Consider the following 22,382-nt stretch of genomic DNA (forward strand, 5'->3'; position numbering starts at 1 on the left):
AAAACACACCCTGGTAATCCTGTCACAAAGGTTCTTGTTCAGGAACTTACTGTTAGAAAGGGACAAATGCTCTGTCCCTGTTTCTAATTGCTCTTCTGCACTGTCACATGTGCTTTCACTGGGGATTATATAGTGCCTTGAAAGTATTCATACCCCTTAAAATTTTCCACATTTTGTCATGTTACAACCAAAAATGTAAATGTATTTTATTGGGATTTTATGTGATAGACCAACAAAAAGTGGCACATCATTGTGAAGTTGAAAGAAAATGATAAATGGTTTTCATAATTTATTACAAGTAAATATCTGAAAAGTGTGGGGTGCATTTGTATTCAGCCCCCGAGTCAATACTTTGTAGAACCACCTTTCCCTGCAATTACAGCTGCAAGTCTTTTTGGCTGTCTCTACCAGCTTTGCACATCTAGAGTAAAAGTTTTGTGTATTCTTTGCAAAATAACTCAAGCTCTGTCAGATTGGACAGCCTTTGACTCGGCCATTCAAACACATGAATATGCTTTGATCGAAACTATTCCATTGTAGCTCTGGCTTTACGTTTAGAGTCTGTGCCCTGCTGGAAGGTGAACCTCTGCCCCAGTCTCAAGTCTTTTGCAGACTCTAACAGGTTTTCTTCTAAAATTGCCCTGTATTTGGCTCCATTCATCTTCCCATCAATTCTGACCAGCTTCCCTGTCCCTGCTGAAGAAAAGCATCCCCACAACATGATGATGCCACCACCATGTTTTACCATGGGGATGGTATGTTCAGGGTGATGTGCAGTGTTAGTTTTCCTCCACAAAAAGGCCAAAAAGTTAAATTTTGGTCTCATCGGACCAGAGCACCTTCTTGTACATGTTTGCTGTGTTCCCCACATGGCTTCTCGCAAACTGCAAACGGGACTTCTTATGGCTTTCTTTCAACAACAGCTTTCTTCTTGCCACTCTTCAATAAAGGCCAGATTTGCGGAGGGCACAACTAATAGTTGCCCTGTGGACAGATTATCCCACTGAGCTGTGGATCTCTGTAGCTTCCCAGTGTGTCAGTTTGGGTGGGAGGCCATGTCTTGGCAGGTTTGAAGTTGTGCCATACTCTTTCTATTTTAGGATGATGGATTGACCAGTGCTCCATGAGATGTTTAAAGCTTGTGATATTTTTTTAACCTAACCCTGCTTAAAACTTCTCCACAACTTTATCCCTGACCTGTCTGGTGTGTTCCTTAACCTTTATGATGGCGTTTGTTTACTAAGGTTACCAAAAAATCTCTGAGGGCTTCACAGAACAGCTGTATTTCTACTGAGATTAAATTACACACAGATGTACTCTATTTACGAATTAGGTGACTTCTGAAGGCAATTGGTTCCCCTAGATTCTAGTTAGGGTCTATCAGAGTAGAAGGGGCTGAATACAAATGCACGCCCCACTTTTCAGATATTTGTAACAATTTTTAAAAACCATTTATCCTTCCACTTCACAATTATGTGCCACTTTGTGTTGGTCTATCAGAAAAAATCCATTTACGTTTTTGGTTGAAACATGAAAAAATGAGGTAAATTTCAAGGTGTATGAATAGTTTTTCAAGGCACTAAGTGATTGTGCCAAAGCTCATTGCCCAAGCATTTTCTGCCATCAGAAAACCTGCCCTGAACAATGACATGCAGCTGCTGCTGGAATGAATGCATGTAGACAGGAAACAGCTGCAAAATGTTGGAGGATAAAAAAAAAAAAAAAAAAAAAAAAAAAAAGGTAAAAACACGATTTTCCAAAGGATAGAAAAAAAAAAAAAAAAACAAAACAACAAATGGCAATTGCTTTGCCTATACAGTAAACCCCCGCTCCATCGCGGTTCAGTTTTTGCGGTCCCGGTATATTGCGGTTTTTTTTGTAATGTTATTTTACTATATAAATCATTATAAATGAAATATGTGTTTGTGTTTTCCATAGCTCTTGCTATGTCTCTCAGTATCTTTTATGTGTTTAAATGAGTTTCTATTATTTTAAAAGTGTGTTTAAAGACCTTAAAATGCTTTTACACGTACAGTGACAGTAAAAAAAACATGTCTACAATGCATTTTAATAGGGATTTTTCTATTTCGCGGATTTCCACTTTTCGCGGCTGGGTCCGGAACGTAACCCCCACAATGGAGGGGGGTTTACTTTACTCTTCTTGCAAATTAAGTATTATCCAGCTAGGACCATGTAATAGACAGCACTGACCACGCCTTTTCTCCAGAGACTGAAATGTGCAGGCAATAAAGCTGTGAAATTAACAGGCTTGAAACTACTGTATATTCGGCATAAGAAAAATTAGACTTCACAAGCCAGCAGGAGTTATCCCAATGTGAATGGGAGTGTGAGTGTCAAATTTTTATTCCATTCTTTGCCCTGATGAAGAGGGAGTTTTATTGTCCCTGAAACGCATCGTCTGTTTTTGTTTGCTCGAATCATGAATAATTCAAAAGGCATCTTTTGACCTTTTTTGCTTCGGCATCCATTATTTCTACAGTATGAGCTGCTTCTGGGTACCCATTGAGGGAGGCTTGCTTGAGGGCATTTGTACCAGAACTAGCCAGTTTGCTTGCAAACCTTCTTGCATTCTGAACTGAAATCATAGCGTCTCTTAAAACGTGCTTCTCTAAAGCAACTACCAATGGCAATGTACTTTTCTTAAGGTGTTTTTGGCAACAGGCATGTCAAAAACATAATAGAAATATAGAAATAACAGCCGGAAATCAGAGGGCAAAACGAAATATGGGGCATGGGGCATATATAGCAAATGATTCATATACAAGTTATACAAGCCCGCTGATTCTCTGCATCCCATTTTCCTGAGCTGGTGACCCTGAGCTGGCTGCATAAAAGAGGACATAAAAAGCTGGAGGTATATGCTAAAATTCAAAAAATTAAATATCTACTCAACCAACCCTAACTAAACAATTTACTCATGTAGGCCCCTATGATAGATACTGCAGCAGTTGGTAAATCTAAAGGATACTGCACAGTTTGTCAGAGTAAACATACATAAAATGTAAACTGGTAAAGTGCAGTCTTTGATGCTCAGAGCTACCAGTATGCAATTTTCAATAAGGCACCAGAAACATAGGCAAAGAAACAAACTTGTAAAGCTTTGGCAAAGAAGGCCAGTTCTCCAGGCACCAAATATTAAAAGGCATTATTTCTCTACTTCCTACAGAAATGAAACTGCATTAGCCAGGAATGAATATTGCATTCACTGCCTCCCATACACTCATTTTCATGGCTCTTAGCAGATGGCTGTCAGTGTTCCCGAGGCCAAGCAATTACTGTAACTTTTCTGTAACACTGATTGTGCCGGCTTTGCCTGTCTGCCTCCAGAGTTTGTTAAACGTGCAGTTACAGGATTAGAGGCTTCAAGCTAGAATAGTTACTGAAAATGACATGCGGAGAATCAGCGGGGTTGTATAACTTGTATATGAATCATTTGCTATAGGTTCCACTTTCCGCCTCAGGTTTCAGATTAAGACGATGGAGGTGGGGAAGGTGGAAAAAAGAATCTACAGAAAAGATGAAACAGGCTTAGTTTGTTTAAATGTGGATTCTTCAACCTATTTCCTAACACGTTACTTCTTGGGTCTGGAATCCTTCACCGTTGCTTCAATTTCCTTTAATTCGTTGTGTAGCTTTAACTACTCTTTCATAAATGAGAAAACACCTAATTTTTTGTACATCAACCCATGCTAGACTTTTTCTCAATTGTCTATATGGCCTATTAATCTATCTCGCCACTTCTTTGCATGTCCGTTGCTCTTTCAGTTGGACTATTTAATGCCTTCTCCATCCTTGTTCTCTGCCATCCATACTTCATCCCATTCACCTCTTGTTCTTTGCTCCTACATACACCACCGCCTTAGGCTGGTCTTGTTCCCAGCCACCAGTATTCCATTCTACGTTGTACCATGCATTTAACCCATTCCCCTCTTGTTTTCTGGATTCCTGCATTCTGTCGCTTTCCCTTTTTGCTCTTTCAGTGGTGCATTTTGTCCGATTTACCCCCTGTTCTATTGCTGCATTTTTTTCCATTCCCCTGTTCTACAATTTTTGCATTTTGTCCAATTTCCTCATGTTCTCTAATTTCTGCATTCTCTCCCAATCCTAGCCTTGCTCTCCAATTTCTGCATTGTGTCTTCTCCTCCCTTTGTTTTCCAGTTTCTCCTGCATTCTATCCCACTCCCTTCTTGTTTTTGGATTACTGCATTTTTGTCCCACTTCCCTTTTGATCTCAGATTCCTGCATTTTGTCCATGTTCCTCTTGTTCTTGAATTCCTGCATTCTGACCCTTTCCCGTTTTGTTCTCAGACATCTGCATTCTGTCCCTTCCCATCTTTTTCTCAAATTCCTTCATTTTGCATCATTCCCCTCTTGGTCACCGTGTTCCATCCTCTTCATGTTTCCTAGCTTGTTACTAGATTTTGTCCCAATTCCCTCGTGTTCTCTGATTCCTGCATTATATCCCATTGCCCTCTTGTTCTCAGATGCCTACATACACTGGGCCATTTCCCACTCGCGTTCTTTGCTTTTTTTCACTTTGTCGCACTCCAGACTGTTTTTTGCTACCTACATTCTGTCCAATTCCCCATTTTTTCTCCACAATCATGTGGGTTTAGACAAGCGTGTATATGATCACATCTCTAGATCTCAAATTTCCCAGCTCTGATCATCTTCAAATAATGTACCTTAAAGGGTTGTAAAGTCAGAAGGCTTTTTAATCTTAATGCATTCTATGCATTAAGATAAAAACGGAATTTTTGTAAAATCTTACCTGTAAAATTCCTTTCTCTGAGTCCTCCGACAGTCGCCGCCTCTTCATATTCGTCACAATGGGGTAATTGACCTTTGCTCCGTAGGAGTAGCTAGGCAACAGAATATGTCAATATTAAAGCTTTTAACATATCCCACCCCCAGGGGGTGGTCCCCTCAGTCAATACCCTCCTACTTCCTGTAACCATACCTCAGTTTCAGTAGAATAGCAGTAGAGTATATAACCAAACCCCAAAAGAGGGGCGGGGGCAGCGACTGTCGGAGGACTCAGAGAAAGGAATTTTACAGGTAAGATTTTACAAAAATTCCGTTTTCTCTTACGTCCTCCGACAGTCGCCGCCTCTTCATATTCGTCACAATGGGGACGTCCCAAAGCAGTACAAGCATGAGGGGTGGGAAACGCAGCCGCGCCGAAGGCAACGCAATCTCCACAGCAGAAATAAAAGAACCTTACCAAAGGAAGGAAACCAGCTGGGTAGCATGAAAAAAACTTGCAGGAGCAGGAGCAACAACCCAGGAAAAAACAATATAACCTAGGGATAAACGACATCCCAAACAGCCAAGGGCCCAAAAACAAGGGACCCTAAGGTACCGCCACACTAAGAACCTTGCGGCCAAAGGAAGCATCTGCCGATGCATGAACATCCACCTTGTAGAATTTCGAGAAGGTGAGAACGGACGACCAAGTCGCCGCCTTACACACCTGGGCCACAGAAGCCCAATGACGACAGGCCCAAGACGTACTCGGAGATCAGGTAGAGTGCGCCTTCACAGGCATGTGGGGAACTTTCCCCATCAGAGCATAGGCCTGTTCAATGGTCTGTCTGATCCATGTGGCGATGGTAGAAGCCGACGCCGCCAAGCCCTTCCGAGTTCCCTCCGGAAGGACAAATAAAGAATCCGACTTGCGAAAAGATTCCGTCGATTTCAGGTAAACCCTGATCGCCCGAACAACATCCAAGGAGTGCAAATCCACCTCCTTCGGATGTTTAGGCTTCGCGCAGAGCGAAGGCAAGACAATGTCCTCATTGAGGTGAAATTCCGAGATCCTCTTCGGAAGAAAAGAAGGGTTAGGTCGCAAGACCACTTTATCCAAGTGAATGACCAAATACGGAGATCTGCAGGACAAAGTTGCCAGCTCCGACACCCTGCGAGCTGAAGTGATCGCCACCAAAAACGCGACCTTCTTGGACAACATAGACAACGAGATCTTCCTGATCTGTTCAAAAGGAGCGTGTTGCAATACGGACAGAATAAGGTTCAAGTCCCATGGAGGCAAAAGTCCCCTCCTAGGAGGGACCAGGTGTCGCACCCCTTGAACAAAAGTGCTAACCAAGGGGTTAGACGCCACAGGGCGTTGAAAAAGAACGGCCAGCGCAGAAACCTGGCCCTTGATTGTAGCCAACGCCAAACGCTGGTCCACACCCGTTTGAAGGAAAGACAACACCCTAGACACCGAGTATGAGCGAGGGGGATACCCCCTGGACTCCCACCAGGCAAAATAGGCCTTCCAAGTACGGTAGCAGACTTTCCCCGAGGAAGACTTCCTCGCGTTGATCAAAGCGTGAACGACCTCAGGGGATAGACCCCTATCCTTCAGGACCTCGGATTCAACAGCCAGGCCGTCAAAGCCAGCGACTGTAAAGCAGGATGAAAAATCGGTCCTTGAGACAGAAGATCTTCCTGAAGAGGCAGACGCCACGGATCGTCGACCGCCAGATTCACGAGGTCTGCGTACCAAGACCGGCGAGGCAAGTCCGGTGCCACTAGAATCACCGCGTGCGGTTCCGAGGTCAACCTGCAAAGGAACCTGGACAGCAGTTGAATCGGTGGAAATGCATACATCAGCCGATACTGATGCCACGGAGTTACCAACGCGTCTGACGCGTCTGCCCGAGGATCGCGCGTCCTTGCCACGAACCTTTCCACCTTGTTGTTCAGACGAGACGCGAACAGGTCTACCTCCGGAAGACCCCACTTCGCGCACAACATCTGGAAGACATCCGGGTGGAGGGACCATTCTCCCTGGTCCCAGGTCTGGCGACTCAGATAATCCGCCTGCCAGTTCTCCACCCCCATGTGAACCGCCGTTATCGCCGGGACGTGCGTCTCGGCCCAAGACAGAATGTCGGCCACCTCCCGAGCCGCTCGGGCACTCCTGGTGCCCCCTTGGAGGTTGATGTAGGCCACCGCCGTGGCATTGTCCGTCTGCACCCGAACCGGACGGCCCTGCAGCCTGTCCGTCCAACGTCGGAGGCAGAGATGTATCGCTCGCAATTCCAGAATGTTGATCGGAAGGGAGGATTCCTCCTCCGACCAAGTTCCCTGGGCGGACAGAACGCCCAGAACACCACCCCAGCCCGACAGGCTGGCATCCGTGGCGATCACCGTCCATGAGAAAGGACAAAAAGACTTGCCCCCCGACACCGCCGGGGACTGTAGCCACCACAGAAGATCCCTTCTGGTACGATGACTCAACGAAATCTGGAGATCCAGAGATTGCGGTCGCCCGTCCCACCTGGACAGGATCTCCGCTTGGAGACCCCGCGTGTGAAATTGGGCGAAGGGAATTGCCTCGAAGGCCGAGACCATCAATCCCAAACACCTCATACACGTCCGGAGGGACGAGCACTGATCGTCCCTGAGGGAACCCGACTTCTTCCTGAAGTGTCCTGAGCTCGTCGTCCGGTAGGAAGACCTTCCCTGGACCGAGTCCAGGATCATTCCCAGGTAGGGAAGACGAACCGACGGGCACAGCGTTGATTTTGGAAAGTTTATGGTCCAACCAAACTCCTGTAGAGTTTGCATCGTGACGGACAGGTCCTTCACCAGACCCTGACTGGTCGCAGACCGAACCAGAATGTCGTCCAGATACCCCAGGACAGAGATGCCCTGGGCTCTCAACAAAGCCAGAACCGGTGCAAGCACCTTGGTGAACACCCGCGGAGCCGAAGCTAGACCAAAGGGTAAGGCCACGAACTGGCAATGATCCTCCACAATGGCGAATCGAAGGTACCTCTGGTGACCCTCGAAAATGGGGATGTGAAGGTACGCATCCTTCAAATCGATGGAGGCCATGAATACCCCCGGAACCAGGGCAGCCACCACCGACCGCAGGGATTCCATGCGGAACTTGCGAACCCGCACAAGCGGTTCAGAGCTTTTAAGTCCAGAATTGGATGTACCTTGCCCTCCTTCCTGGGCACAGTGAACAGATTTAAATAGAACCCCCGAAATCTGTCCCGATGAGGCACCGGAACCACCACTCCCTGAGCCCGCAGGTCCCGCACCGCCAGGTGCAGATCCCGCAAATGCTCCGGAGACAGTTGAAGATTTGAGGGAAAAAATCAGCTCGCCGGCCGGGAGAGAAACTCGATCTCTGCTTACCTGTCCACGGCTTCTCTTGGGAGCCTTGACCTTTGAAGGGTTTGCCCTTATAGCGTGACCGAAAGGCACGAAAGGACCCCTGATAGGGTCTAAAAGAAGCATGCTTCTTACCATGAGCAACCTTAGCCTTGTGGGATTGGGGCAAGAGCGTGCTCTCACCCCCCGTGATCTCCTTTATCAGTGTATCCAAGGGTTCGCCAAAAAGGCGAGATCCCGTATAGGGTAGATCAGCTAAAGTTTCGTGAGAAGCTTGGTCCACAGACCAACATTTCAGCCAAATCAGGCGGCATGTCAACACCGCCACGTTGTGCACACGTGCAGCCAAAGGGACTATATCTAAGTCCGCATCACACAAATACATGACACCCTGATGGATATGATCCACCATAGCCAACGTCGCCGGAGGGGCAGAGTCAGCCACCAGGACGCGCCTGAGCACCTGCGTCCAATCCGCGACAGCCTGAGCTGCCATAAGTGAAGCAAAAATAGCTTTCAGCATGGAACCGGTAACCGAGTAAGTATGGCGTGCAAGAGACTCCAGCCTCCTGTCCGTGGCATCCCGGAACACCGGGGTATCCTCCGCCGGAATCGCAGTAGATTTATGCAAAACTGCCACCGCGTGATCCACCGGAGGTGGCACACACCAACGTTCATCAGTAGCGGGTGTGAAAGGATAACGTAGCTTGAACCTACTTGGCACAGCAAAAGGCTTCCGTATATTGCGCCATTGTTCACTAACAGTGAAAAATCCCCAGTGCAAGGAAAAACCTGCTATGATTTGCGTCTTCGCTGCGTCCCATAAGAGGCCAGGACGGCAGGAGGACATGGTTCATCCTGCAAATGCAGTGTTTGTTTGATAGAAGCAACCAAGTCATCCATGAGTGCAAGCTCTTCAGACGAGCCAGGGGGGGAATTATCAACCCCTTCAACTTCTGCCTCCCATTCAGACCCCACAAGGTCCAGGGACGAACGGGACCCCGATAAGGTGACCCCAGCCATAGCAGCCCCATCACCATCGCCCTCTGAATAAGAGGAAATTGAAACTCTGGGCCGTTTTGCGGATTGAGCAGCCACAAGCATCTTCACCCGAGCAGCTAGGTTAGCCACGACAGTAGCCAAATCACCCCCCGCGGGGGGAGCAGCAGCAGTCCCTTGGCCCCCCACTAAAGTAGGAGGAAATTTGCTTTCCTGAGAATCCATGCCCCCAAAAGTGTGTAGGATAAAAAGGAGTACTGCCTCTTTAAGATCGCGGCGAGCGGAGCCCACCGCACACACAGCACATACCGACCCCCACAGGGAGAATCACAAAAACTTAGGCAAGGAATACAAGAATAAGGAAGATAAAACCTGGAGAGACCACTCAGGCTGCTGCACCGATCGCTGTTCTCAGGGAAAGGAAGCGATGTAACACAGATCGCTCCTATAAAGCATATGGAAGGCTCCACAAACATGGCCGCCGGAGAGGGACTTGCAAAGGCAGAGCATGCAGCGCTGACATGTGGCCCGAGCGATCGCCGCCAAAATGGCGGCGCTTGGCGCCAAAAACGCCGCTCCCAGCACATAGAAATGGCCCTCATATGCCTGCAGCTATTAATAAAATGGCGGACCGCAGCAGCGGCCGCCGCATGGTGCACAAAACATGTGAAAGCTAGACAATGAAACTGAGGTATGGTTACAGGAAGTAGGAGGGTATTGACTGAGGGGACCACCCCCTGGGGGTGGGATATGTTAAAAGCTTTAATATTGACATATTCTGTTGCCTAGCTACTCCTACGGAGCAAAGGTCAATTACCCCATTGTGACGAATATGAAGAGGCGGCGACTGTCGGAGGACGTAAGAGAAAAGCGTTTTGTGTGCAGCAGCCCTCATCAGACCCTCTAACACTTACCTGAGGTCCCTCTCTGTTCAGTGATGTCCATGAGTGTCTCAATCAAGCGTCTGCGATTCTCCCTCCTGAATGGCTGAGACAGCAGCGGCGCCATTGGCTGCCGCTGCTGTCAATGTCAACTAGCCAATCAAGAGGGAGAGGGGGCAGGGCCAGGGCCAGGGCGGGGCTTCGTGTCTGAATGGACACGAGGAGCTGTGACTCGGCTCAGGTGCCCCATAGCAAGCTGCATGCTGTGGGGGCATGCAACAGGAGGGAGGGGCCGGGATCACAGAACAGGGACCTGAGAAGAGGAGGAACAGGGCTGCTCTGTGCATTTCCACTGCAACAAAGCAGGTAAGTATAACATGTTTGTTATTTTTAGAGGAATAAGAGGGAGACTTGACAATCACTGGTTTAAATATGGTCACTGTTGGACCCCTTTCTTGCCCATTTCTCCCTCCTATATTTCTGCACTGCCTGTCTGTTACGTCCTTTGTTTAAATGTAGTGGAGGGAACAGTGCCTCATACTCTCTTGCTCTGCTATGTTTTTGGGTACTGCGGAGTTTCACATGTTCTTGTATTAGAGGTGGTGCAAGACATATTTGGTTCTAGTTTTAGTAGTTTTTCCAACTGATTATATTCTACTCATATAGGTAATGTTATACTAGCTTGCACTTCTGTGTAGTGTCTGCAACTAGGACTCTTACTCCATCTGTTTATAATGCCCTATTGCTCACCAACTGTCTGTATAAGATTTTTTATCTATATGCTATATCGGCAAGACTACTACTACTTATCACTTTGCAAGTCCTATTACTATGTACAGTCTTTGTATGCATTAATGCTGTTAATATTTGCTCTTTTCCTTACCATTAAATATAAAATTACTTTACCTAACCAAAAAAAAATAGTGGTGGTGGGAGAGTTGAGCCCTCCAATAATATTACACAGTACAGTTGTTTGATAAACATTGCAATAAGGCTCCATTCACACTACTGCGACTTGTCAGGTGACTTGTCAGCCTGACAAGTCGCAGTCCCTCGCGGTCCATTGACTGCTACAGGACCCGTTCTAATAGGAGTGACACAAGTCACTCCGACTTAGAAAAAGGATCCTGTACTACTTCGGGGCGACCTCGGAGCGACTTGCATAGACATTCATTATATGAAGTCCGTGGAAGTCGCGCCGAAGTCGCGGTGCACGGACTTCACAGGTCGCCCCCGAAGTAGTGCGCAAGTCGTGCCGCTTCAGTGTGAATGCGGTCCCAGAGTCAACACCATTGCAAAGCAATGTGCCTACCTCAAAGGTTTTGTTATAACCCTTGAAGGAATAGCCTGCCTCCCGCCCTCCCACACATAAGGTATATCTGTGTTGAAAATTTCAATTAAAAAAAAAAAAAAAAACAATGTTTTCTTTAAAAAAGAAAAAAAAAAAAACAATCAATAGTAAAAAAAACAAAACAAAAACATAGGGCTGTAAAATAGGCGGTGCTATTGCAGAAATTACATTTACAACGAAAGCTGCTATTTGCATGAAGTTATCAGTGTAAAATTAACCATTTTTGCAACCTTTAAGATGTGCTGAACAAAAAGTTATTGAAACTAGACACCCACTTTATTTAAATAAATCGTTCCTTATCTCAAAAGTTTCCACCTGCTCTCTACTACATTTGGGGGTGCTGTTACATAGTTACATAGTTACATAGTAGGTGAGGTTGAATAAAGACAATAGTCCATCCAGTTCAACCTGTGTAGGTGTGTGTGACTGTAATCATCTAACATAGCCCTCAATCTCCTGATCCTTGAGATGTAAGTCTAAGAGTCTTTTGAAAGTCACCATACTACCCGCAGAAACCACCTCTTGTGGTAGACAATTCCACAATCTTGTAGCCCTAACAGTAAAGAACCCCCCACGTTGCCTGAGGTTAAAACGCTTCTCCTCTAATCGCATTGTATGTCCTCGAGTCCTCATGCAATTCCTTCGAATGAACAGCTTTTCTTCTAAGCTGAGATCCCCATTAAGATATTTATAAATTGCTATCATGTCCCCTCTCAGACGTCTTTTCTCCAGGGAAAATAAATCGAGCGATTGCAGCCGCTCTTCATAGGTAAGGTCCTCCAACCCCCTAATCAGTTTAGTTGCCCTTCTCTGGACTTTCTCCAGCTCCAACACATCCCTCCTGAGGACTGGCGACCAGAACTGGACAGAATACTCCAGATGCGGTCGGACCAGAGTTTTATAAAGTGGAAGGATTATAGTCTTATCTCTGGAATACATCCCTTTCTTTATGCATGCTAATATTCTGTTGGCTTTGGAAGCTGCCGCTTGGCATTGCATGCTGTTGCCTAATCTATCATCAACTAAGACTCCCAGATCCTTCTCCATTTTTGATTCCCCCAAGGGTTCCCCTCCTAACGTGTATTGTGTTTTTATGTTTTTGGTCCCCAAGTGCAAAACCTTACACTTCTCCACATTAAACCTCATTTGCCATGTCGTTGCCCACTCGGTAATTTTGTCCAGGTCATTCTGTAGGATATCTGCTTCATGCTGTGCAGTTATTGCCCTGGCCAATTTTGTGTCATCTGCAAAAACTGATAACGAACTACTGATCCCGTCCTCAATGCTGTTTATGAATAAATTGAACAAGGTTGGTCCCAGGACTGAGCCCTGGGGCACCCCGCTTACTACCTCAGACCAGTCTGAGTATGCGCTGTTTATTACTACCCTTTGGACACGGCCTTTTAGCCAATTCCGTATCCAAGAGCAAACCCTGCTGTCGATACCTGCAGACCTTATTTTATAAATTAAGCGCTTGTGGGGAACTGTATCAAACGCCTTAGCGAAATCCAAGTACACCACATCCACTGGTCTCCCCCTATCTAGCTCACAGCTTACCTCCTCGTAGAATGCTAAGAGATTGGTTTGACAAGATCGCCCATTTGTAAACCCGTGCTGGTTACTACTGATGATGTTTTTGTCTTTAGCATACTCTACGATATAGTCCCTTATCATCCCCTCCAAAAGTTTACATATTATTGATGTCAGACTGACAGGCCTATAATTTCCCGGGATATGTCTCTGGCCCTTTTTGAATATCGGAATCACGTTAGCCTTCCTCCAATCCCCTGGTACATCTCCTGTCCTAATACTGTCAGCAAAGATCAGGAACAGTGGTCTAGATATAACCATACTGAGTTCCTTGAGCACTCTCGGATGTACGCCATCCGGGCCTGGTGATTTGTTTGTGTTAAGTTTATCCAGTCTTTCCCTGATTTCCCCCTCTGTTAGCCATAGTGGCAAGTCCTGTGTATTACTACTAACCATACAGTCATGGTCAGTGTACCCTTCCTTTTCCTGCGTAAAGACTGACGAGAAAAAAGAATTCAGCACGGTTGCTTTTTCAGTGTCCTCTGTAACCATCCTCCCATCATCGCTAATTATGTGTGCAATATGCTCTGCCCTAGTTTTTTTGCTGTTGATATATTTAAAGAATTTCTTTGGGTTTTTTTTACTATCCTCCGCTATTTGTCTCTCAAAGTTGATTTTAGCCATCTTGATTTCGTGTTTACACTTCTTATTTTCCTCCTTGTATTGCTGGAAGGCCGATACGGTGCCCTCTGATTTATATTATGTATATGTATATATTTATGTATATATATTTATGTTAGAATCCACGGGCCCCGTACAGCCTTCCTGACAGGGCCCCCACAAATTTATCAAGCCAGTATTTTCGCTAAAAATACACTAAAATGGGGAGAGGTCTATCCTTCTCTCTTTTACTTCTACTTGACTCTTGCTTTAATGGGGATGGTTTAGTGTCCTGACATTAAGGTGGGGGGGTCATGCTTTCCTTATGGTCAACTATAGTAGGGATTGCAATGTCGTTGTTGGGTGGTATTCAGATAATACATGTTGAACCCTGTCAATTTTGGCACTTATTAGCGTCTGATTAAGTTAACAATAGCTCAAAGGTGTTCTGTTTACTTATTTATCATACCACCTGTATAGTCTCTGGCATACCCTATATTGTTACATCACTTTCACTATGTTATGATGTATGACCCCTGCGTTGGGAGAAAACCTTTCAATATGTATATGGCTGTTTTTTCTTATATATTATTTTTTTTTTGCTCAATAAAAACCTTTTTGGATTAAAAAAAAAAATACACTAAAATCATTATTAGCGGACACAAACATAACCGAGAACCTGTGTGAATTAGCCCTTTTTAAGATGTTTTTTACATTTAAAAAAAAAATAAAATGTATAACTTTTTTTTATATGTTCAAAATGATTACAATTATTTTATTTTACAATTTTTTATAATTGTTACATGACAGGGAAACTAGTAGCGCTGCGAGGGGGCACAATGAAAGGGGGACACATGGGAAAGTGGGGTTCAGAAGCAGGCAGAACAGGGAGGGGGAGCTGTGTTGGAGAATTACAGGAATGATGCCCTATGTCTGTGTCTCTCTCTGCAGCAGCTGAAAGTTGGCAGGAGGGGGAAAAACTGACTTTCAGTTGCTGCAGAGAGCCCCACAGGGCTTCCTTTTGTAATTACCCCTCCGCCCAACCGCATGATTCCCCATGCTGTTGGGGCCCCCCCTTGTGCCCAGGCCCCCTACAGGAGGACTGGTGGTCCCCCCCTATCAGCGGCCCTGACTACACTATACAGGGTGGCAGTCAAAAACCTCACTGCTTGACAACCAGGCCAGGGATTGTCTTTTCTTTCCACACCCAGAGGTTACCGGATCCTGACCAAACTGCAGAAAAATACTATTTAAATCACAGGCATGAACATAGCCAATAATTATAATTTAGCACTACGGTGCCTAGCTAAAATTTCTCATCACAATTTAAAGGACTGAGAAATTTAGCAAAAACAATTCCAGCTATGTATAGTACCTGCTATGTGTCCAACTGTTATCCTGCTGACATATTACCTTTAAAATAAAAGGCCCAAAATTTGACAGCATACTTATGGGTCATAAATGTTGATTAATACACTACTGTTCTGCTGCTTTTCAGATTTACAAACTTTCTTTACTGACTCCCTACTATGCTAAATATGTAAAGTGACATGCTTCTCCAAGTGAAGTTAGAGATTTACTGACAGCTTGAAAAACCTGCCTTGAAACAGAATACAGCTGGCCTTATGCATTCCAAATTGGGGACTTATTTCTTTGACACTGTTCGGAAACGCAGCCAGGCTGCAGGTTAGAGAAAGGTGAAATGCATTTTACTTTTGCTTGCTTACATCTCATTTCCCTTTGGTGTTCTTGTTATATGATAGCGCCATCTGCTGTCAAACATTCAGTACAAAAAAAATGTTGTACTACAATACGTAGAACGAATGTAAATCAGATTCTACCACAAGCTGCAGTAGAGATGTGTGCATTCATTTCAGGAGGAATCACAAACAAAATTACATATCTCAGTAAGGATTTCATTATACAGAAATCTGCATTTAGACAACCACTGCAGTGTAAATCAGGAACTACATAAAAAATGATGGCACTAACAAAAAAAAATAAAAATTGTAACTTATAGCAGTCTTCAGGAAATAACAGCTGGCATTTCCTTTTGCTTGGAGTTGAGCTTTAGTGCCGGTGTTCTATCAGAAAACCCTACCCCATCAGATTTCCCTACCTACGTCATTTCCGGGGCAGGCTCGTCATGCACCAGCTGTAGCTGCGTCACACGTCATACTGCGCATGCGCAGAATAGGTAGGGAATTTTGATAACATCGTAAGGGGGTGAGGAAAAAGTCCTACTGTGCATGAGCGCACCAACGGATCGGGTAGTGGCATCTCTTATAACAAACATCCATCCGATCTCCATGGCATACACTGCGGAGAGCCGACAATGGGACAATCCTATTCCCTACCCACACGCACACGCCCACTGTCTCATTGTCGGGTCGGCGCAGTGTGGGGCATGAAGATCGGATTGTTGGGTCGCTGCAGTGGCGGCTCTGCGCAGTGTTGGGTCAGCAGGGATCAGATGGATGTTTGTTATCAGAGATCCCGCTGCCCGACCCATTGGTGGGCATGCACACTAGGACTTTTGCCTTACCCTTACGATGTTATCAAAATGCCCTACCTATTCTGCGCATGCGCAGTAGGACTTGTGACGCGGCTACAGCTGATTCATGACGAAGCCACAGCTGATCCGCAACCGGAAAGGACGGAGGTATGGAATTCTGACATTCTGACAGAACACCGGTTCACACTTCTGCGATGCGGGAACCCTGCAAATTCCGCAGGGTTCCCACATTGCATTGAGCTTGCATGGCAGTTCACACTGCCATATGCGAATCGCTGGGGGTGTCAATACAAAGTTAACGACATCCCCCAGATCAGCTCACATATCGCAGTGCGAACTGACAATTTGCACATGAATGGGATTGCACTGGTGTGAACCACCATGCGATCCGATTCTGCTGCGGACCAAAGAAAGGGTCCGGTGCATGTTCAGTGCGATTCAGATGCAAAATCAGCCATACAATCTGTATGGCTGAATTCGCATTGCACAGACATCGCATGTGATTTCAGAAGCTGTGCGGTCCGAATCACATGCGATGTCTGTCATCGCAGAAGTCTGAACCGGCACTTAAAAGAGAAACCAAAAAATCACTGTCATAAAACTGATAAGAAAATACCTTAGCACAGAATGCATCAGTCTCTCCATTTGCTCAACCAAGCACTGCCAAAACTTTGAAAATCTAAGTAACATATCAGTTATTACAATACTCAGAATTATTGTGTCATATAGCAGACAGACACTTTCACATAGCACTCAAGAAGGAGTCAGTAACTGGAATGTTTGAGTTACTTTTAACAGTACAGATATGAGTATGCTAAAAATCATTGCAAAGTATCATACAATTGATCTGAAGGGAAGTGTATGGAGTTTGGGTTTTACCAACCACTAGAACTTCCCTCTCTCACCAAGCGTACGGCCTGTGAATCCAGAAGTTTCTGTGGAGAAACTCAGAGTGGGCGGTGGGGATATCGATGTTGTACAAATTGTTTGTTTACCCGACTGCAAAATTGCCTTATATGCTGGCTTGGGAATGGGACTAGGGGGAAGCGATTGATTTGATTGGCTGGTGGAAATGGTCTCCTCGGAATTATAAGAGTATCATGAATACAGCCCTGGTGGAAGGGGGAAATATGGTACACTCTAGATGGTACCTAGTGCCAAACCGCCTCTCAAAAATGTACCAGGGGGCTTCCTCTTTATGCTTTTGGGGGTGCGATCAATCTGGTACAATGTTCCACGAGTTCACTCCCTGATCTATTCTGTGACAATGGTGAATATAGTTACTGTAAAAACCCCAGAGTGGCTCTTAATGAGCCTGTTGCCTATGCTCCCAGGTATCTTCAGACTTTAATCCATTTTAGGTTTCTTGCAGCAAAAATTGCTATAGCGACCGCCTGGAAGAAATCAGTGGTAAATCTAGATGTTATGAATTGGGATACTTGGATTAAATACCTCTAACTTCCAGCTGATTGAGGAATGAGGGCAGGGAAGGTGGGCATACAGGCGGGCCTTTTCCTTTCTTTATTTCCTTCTACTAGAACCCAATTCCAAAAAAGTTAGGACACTGTACAAACTGAGTAAAAAAGGAATGGACTAATTTACCAATCTCATAAACTTATATTTTATTCACAATATAATATAGATAACATATCAAATGTTGAAAGTGAGACATTTTGAAATGGTTCATTTTGGATTGCATGAGAGCTACACATTCCAAAAAAGTTGGGACAGGTAGAAATAAGAGGCCAGAAAAGTTACATGTACATATTAGGAACAGCTGGAGGACCAATTTGCAACTTGTTAGGTCAACTGGCAACATGATTGGGTATAAAAAGAGCCTCTCAGAGTGGCAGAAGTCAAGATGGGCAGAGGATCATCAATTCCCCCCAATGATGCAGCGAAAAATAGTGGAGCAATATCAGAAAGGAGTTTCTCAGAGAAAAATTGCAAAGAGTTTGAAGTTATCATCATCTACAGTGCATAATATCATCCAAAGATTCAGAGAATCTGGAACAATCTCTGTGCATAAGGGTCAAGGCCGGAAAACCATACTGGATGCCCGTGATGTTTGGGCCCTTAGACGGCACTGCATCACATACAGGAATGCTACTGTAATGGAAATCACAACATGGGCTCAGGTATACTTCCAGAAAACTTTGCCGGTGAACACAATCCACCGTGCCATTCGCCGTTGCCAGCTAAAACTCTATAGGCCAAAAAAGAAGCCATATCTAAACATGATCCAGAAGCGCAGGCGTTTTCTCTGGGCCAAGGCTCATTTAAAATGGTCTGTGGCAAAGTGGAAAACTGTTCTGTTCTTTTTGGAAAACTGGGATGCCATGTCATCCAGACTAAAGAGGACAAGGACAACCAAAGTTGTTATTAGCGCTCAGTTCAGAAGCCGGCATCTCTGATGGTATGGGGTTGCATGAGTGCATGTGGCATGGGCAGCTTACACATCTGGAAAGGCACCATCAATGCTGAAAGGTATATCCAAGTTCTAGAACAACATATGCTCCCATCCAGACGTCGTCTCTTTCAGGGAAGACCTTGCATTTTCCAACATGACAATTCCAGACCACATACTGCATCAATTACAACATCATGGCTGCGTAGAAGAAGGTCCTGGGTACTGAAATGGCCAGCCTGCAGTCCAGATCTTTCACCCATAGAAAACATTTAGCGCATCATAAAGAGGAAGATGTGATAAAGAAGACCTAAGTCAGTTGAGCAACTAGAAGCCTGTATTAGACAAGAATGGGACAAAATTCCTATTCCTAAACTTGACCAACTTGTCTCTTCAGTCCCCAGATGTTTGCAGACTGTTATAAAAAGAAGAGGGGATGCCACACAGTGGTAAACGTGGCCTTGTCCCAACTTTTTTGAGATGTGTTGATGCCATGAAATTTAAAATCAACTTATTTTTCCCTTAAAATTATACATTTTCTCAGTTTAAACATTTGATATGTAATCTATGTTGTATTCTGAATAAAATATTGAAATTTGAAACTTCCACTTTATCGCATTCTGTTTTTATTCACAATTTGTACAGTGTCCCAACTTTTTTGGAACCGGGTTTGTAGTAGTTCTATTCCCCCCCCCCTTTTTTTTTCCCTCGCTCTCTCTCCCCCCTCTTTTCTTTTTTCCCCTTTTACTTTCTTTGGATTCTTTGATCCTACCTAGCTATTTCGATAGCACTTTTTGTATACTCACAACCCCCATCGGCTGGCCAATGGGTTGAGGCGATGTAAAGATTCGATTCCCTCCCCTTGTTGGGGACCCCTGTGTAGGATTGTTATGTGTTTTTATAAGAGCTCTCTCTATCACTATGTTAAACTTTTACTTTATATAGCAATCTGTTGGGTTGTAGATTGTGTGGTATAATAGTTGGATCTCTACATTTCTGTTATTGAGATCTTGATATGTTCCACCTGCTTTGCGGGCCTTACTTTTGATGTCATGATTTGTCTACAATTTGTGTCCTTTTTTGGAAAAACTTTCAATAAACACATTGAAACAAAACTTACCTCTCAGCGCGTAAAACACCAGCGTAATAGGGTGGGTCCCAAGGCATCAGTTCCTTAAAAAATAAAAAATGTAAATAAATCAAAAACAATTGCAAAACTATAAAACCCATCATATTGTTAGAAACAATCACCTAATGGGACTGAAAAGGTCAATATTTCTGCTGTGTGTGCATATTACATTGAACAGTCAAGGACTCACTGCTCAAGGTGGTGTAATTGCCTGATGACTCACACAGGTGCATGCCCCGGCTCGCCTCCGTGAAAACTTGATAAAAGAAAAGGAATTGGCAGCACTCCAGGTTGAGTCAAAATCCAGATTTATTGACTGGACATCCAAATTATGACAATCGTGACAAGGTAGATGCATTTCACACACTGACTGTGTGCTTAATCATTACGTTTTTTTTTTTTTTTCACACAAAAATCCAATCAATTAAAAAACAGGTGATACAAATAAGGGGTAAACCATTTTCCTAATTACCGAGGACACTGATAGACCCATAAAACATCATGTGAAACCAGTGAAAAATCAAATGTGAATGCTGTGACACAACTGTGTATGAAAAAATATATAAATGCAAAAAATCTGATAAAATCTAAATATGTATAAACTATGTGTGAAAATTAAATGTATTGTGATTAAAGATATGGATAAAATTACCATTGTTTAATAATATGTGTCAATTATAAAATGAGAATAAAAGCGCAAAAAAATGCACAAAAAATATACAAAAATACAAGGAATAGTGAATATATATATTGATATCTGTACAATCCAATTATGTGAATATAAAACTATGAAATAGTTTGTTATTAAATTTTCAATTTTAAAAAAAATTTTTGTCAAATATATAAATCTATTCGTGCATATTAGTTGTATGGTAATGATTAAGCACACAGGCAGTGTGTGAAACGCGTCTACCTTGTCACAATTGTCATAATTTGGATGCATATTACATTGCTGTCATACCCTAGGACCACTGAAGCATTTTTTTCTTCAAACTGTCCCAAACATTTATACATGGTTCTATATGTACAATTTTCAATGTCTGTGTCCTAGCGCTTTAACCCACTGAAGTTATTAGTACTGGATGATGGGCAACTCACATGTAATTTGAATCTTGCAAACCACATTATCTAGCACAGGGGTGTCCAACCTTTTAACCTTCATGGGCCACAATGGAAGAAGAGGAATTGTTTTGGGCCACACATGAAACATACTAACAATAAGGATAGCTGATGATCAGAGAATGTCAGGCAGATCACAAGCTAACGATCATGGATATAGATAATGTACCTGAGTAATAAAACTGACATTTTTCTCAAATTTTTTATTATAAAAGTTCAAGAGGGCAACATAAAAAATGACTGCAATATATTACATGGTTTATTAAAAACTAGCATCAATATCCAGTTTGGTGGATGTTATAGCGATTCGGAATGATTTCTCAACAGATTCAATACTGGGCACTTTTACCCCCTTCCTGCTCCCCGGCCATTTTTCAGCTTTCAGTGCTGTCACACTTTGAATTACAATTGCGCAGTCACGCAACACTGTACCCATATTAATTTTTTTCACACAAATAGAGCTTTCAGTGGTATTAAGTCCCCGTTCACACTAAGGCGACCTGGTCGCCTCACAGGTCGCCGTAGGTCGCCTTCCATAGGGAAGCTGCGGACCCGTTCTAATAGGAGCGACACAAGTCGCTCCGACTTAGAAAAAGGGTCCGGAGCTTCTTTGGGGCGACCCGGAGGCGACCGCCATAGACTTTAATGTTATGAAGTCCGTGGCGGCCGCTCCGAGGTCGCGGCGCGCTGCTCGCACCGCGGCCTCGGAGGTCGCCCCTCTAAGTCGGATCGCCCCTATGTGAACGGGGCCTTAATCACCATTATTTTTTTTTTTTCACTAAATAAACGAAAATACTGTCATTAGTGCAGTGCAGTACAGCTTCATCATATAACTGGTGTGGCGATGACCAGGGACACTGACTGATGAAAGTATGTTTATATATAATACGATAATAACATTATACCACTCTGGGAAGTTCAGGATATTTATTTTTTTTTTTTTACATACTAGGATTGCTTGTAGCAGTGAATTTCAATGCTATAAGCACATATTTTACTAAATGACCATATGTAGGCACTGTGTATTGTTGTGATTAGCCACAGCCAATCTCACGGTACAAATGAGCTGTGATTGGCCCTGTCTGTACCATATGATCACTATGACCAATTACAGCTAGCACAAATGTATACAATGAATGGTATGAAAGGAAGCCATTCATTGTGTACAACCGTCATGTGATCTGCTGTGATTGGTCAAAGCAAACACATGGTACCGGCGGCGACAGATTACGCTGGACCACAGCCCAGAGGGGCCGCACGAGGCACATTATCGGGAAAACATCATATGACATCCTCCCAGAACAACAGGGTTCCCCCCGAACGTCATTTTACAATGGCCTGGGCATGAAGCAGTTAGACAAAAGGGTGAAAATGCCATTCACTATACAGCAGTCTGTGCCCACTGTTGCTTATTAGACTAGGTACTTCAATCATCTGTCCCCAATGCCTGAATCTTGTTAGAATGGCAGTACAAAAATGAAAGACAGAACTTTATACTAGAAATATCTTCTAAAATATTTCATAACTTTTTTAATAATGAACAGGACTTTAGTATTTGTTTTCTATCTCTCCACTACTCCACATAAAAGCTGAACTCCACTTATTGCAGTTCTCAATTCATAAAAAAGAATTATTTA

At 44.1% G+C, this 22,382-nt stretch overlaps 1 protein-coding gene across 1 annotated transcript in view; it reads right to left on the reverse strand.

Moving 5' to 3' along the window:
* Positions 1–22,382, reverse strand: part of MIPEP (mitochondrial intermediate peptidase) — a gene marked incomplete at its 5' end in the record, with an annotated part of 213,250 nt that overhangs the window by 138,844 nt on the left and 52,024 nt on the right. The window contains one exon of the mRNA XM_082246681.1: positions 19,618–19,670. Within this exon, the coding sequence (XP_082102807.1) occupies positions 19,618–19,670 (53 nt within the window). The remainder of the gene's footprint in view (positions 1–19,617; positions 19,671–22,382) is intronic.

Source organism: Pelophylax lessonae (assembly GCF_965119305.1).
Source record: "Pelophylax lessonae genome assembly, chromosome: 2".
Taxonomy (NCBI): Eukaryota; Metazoa; Chordata; class Amphibia; order Anura; family Ranidae; genus Pelophylax; species Pelophylax lessonae.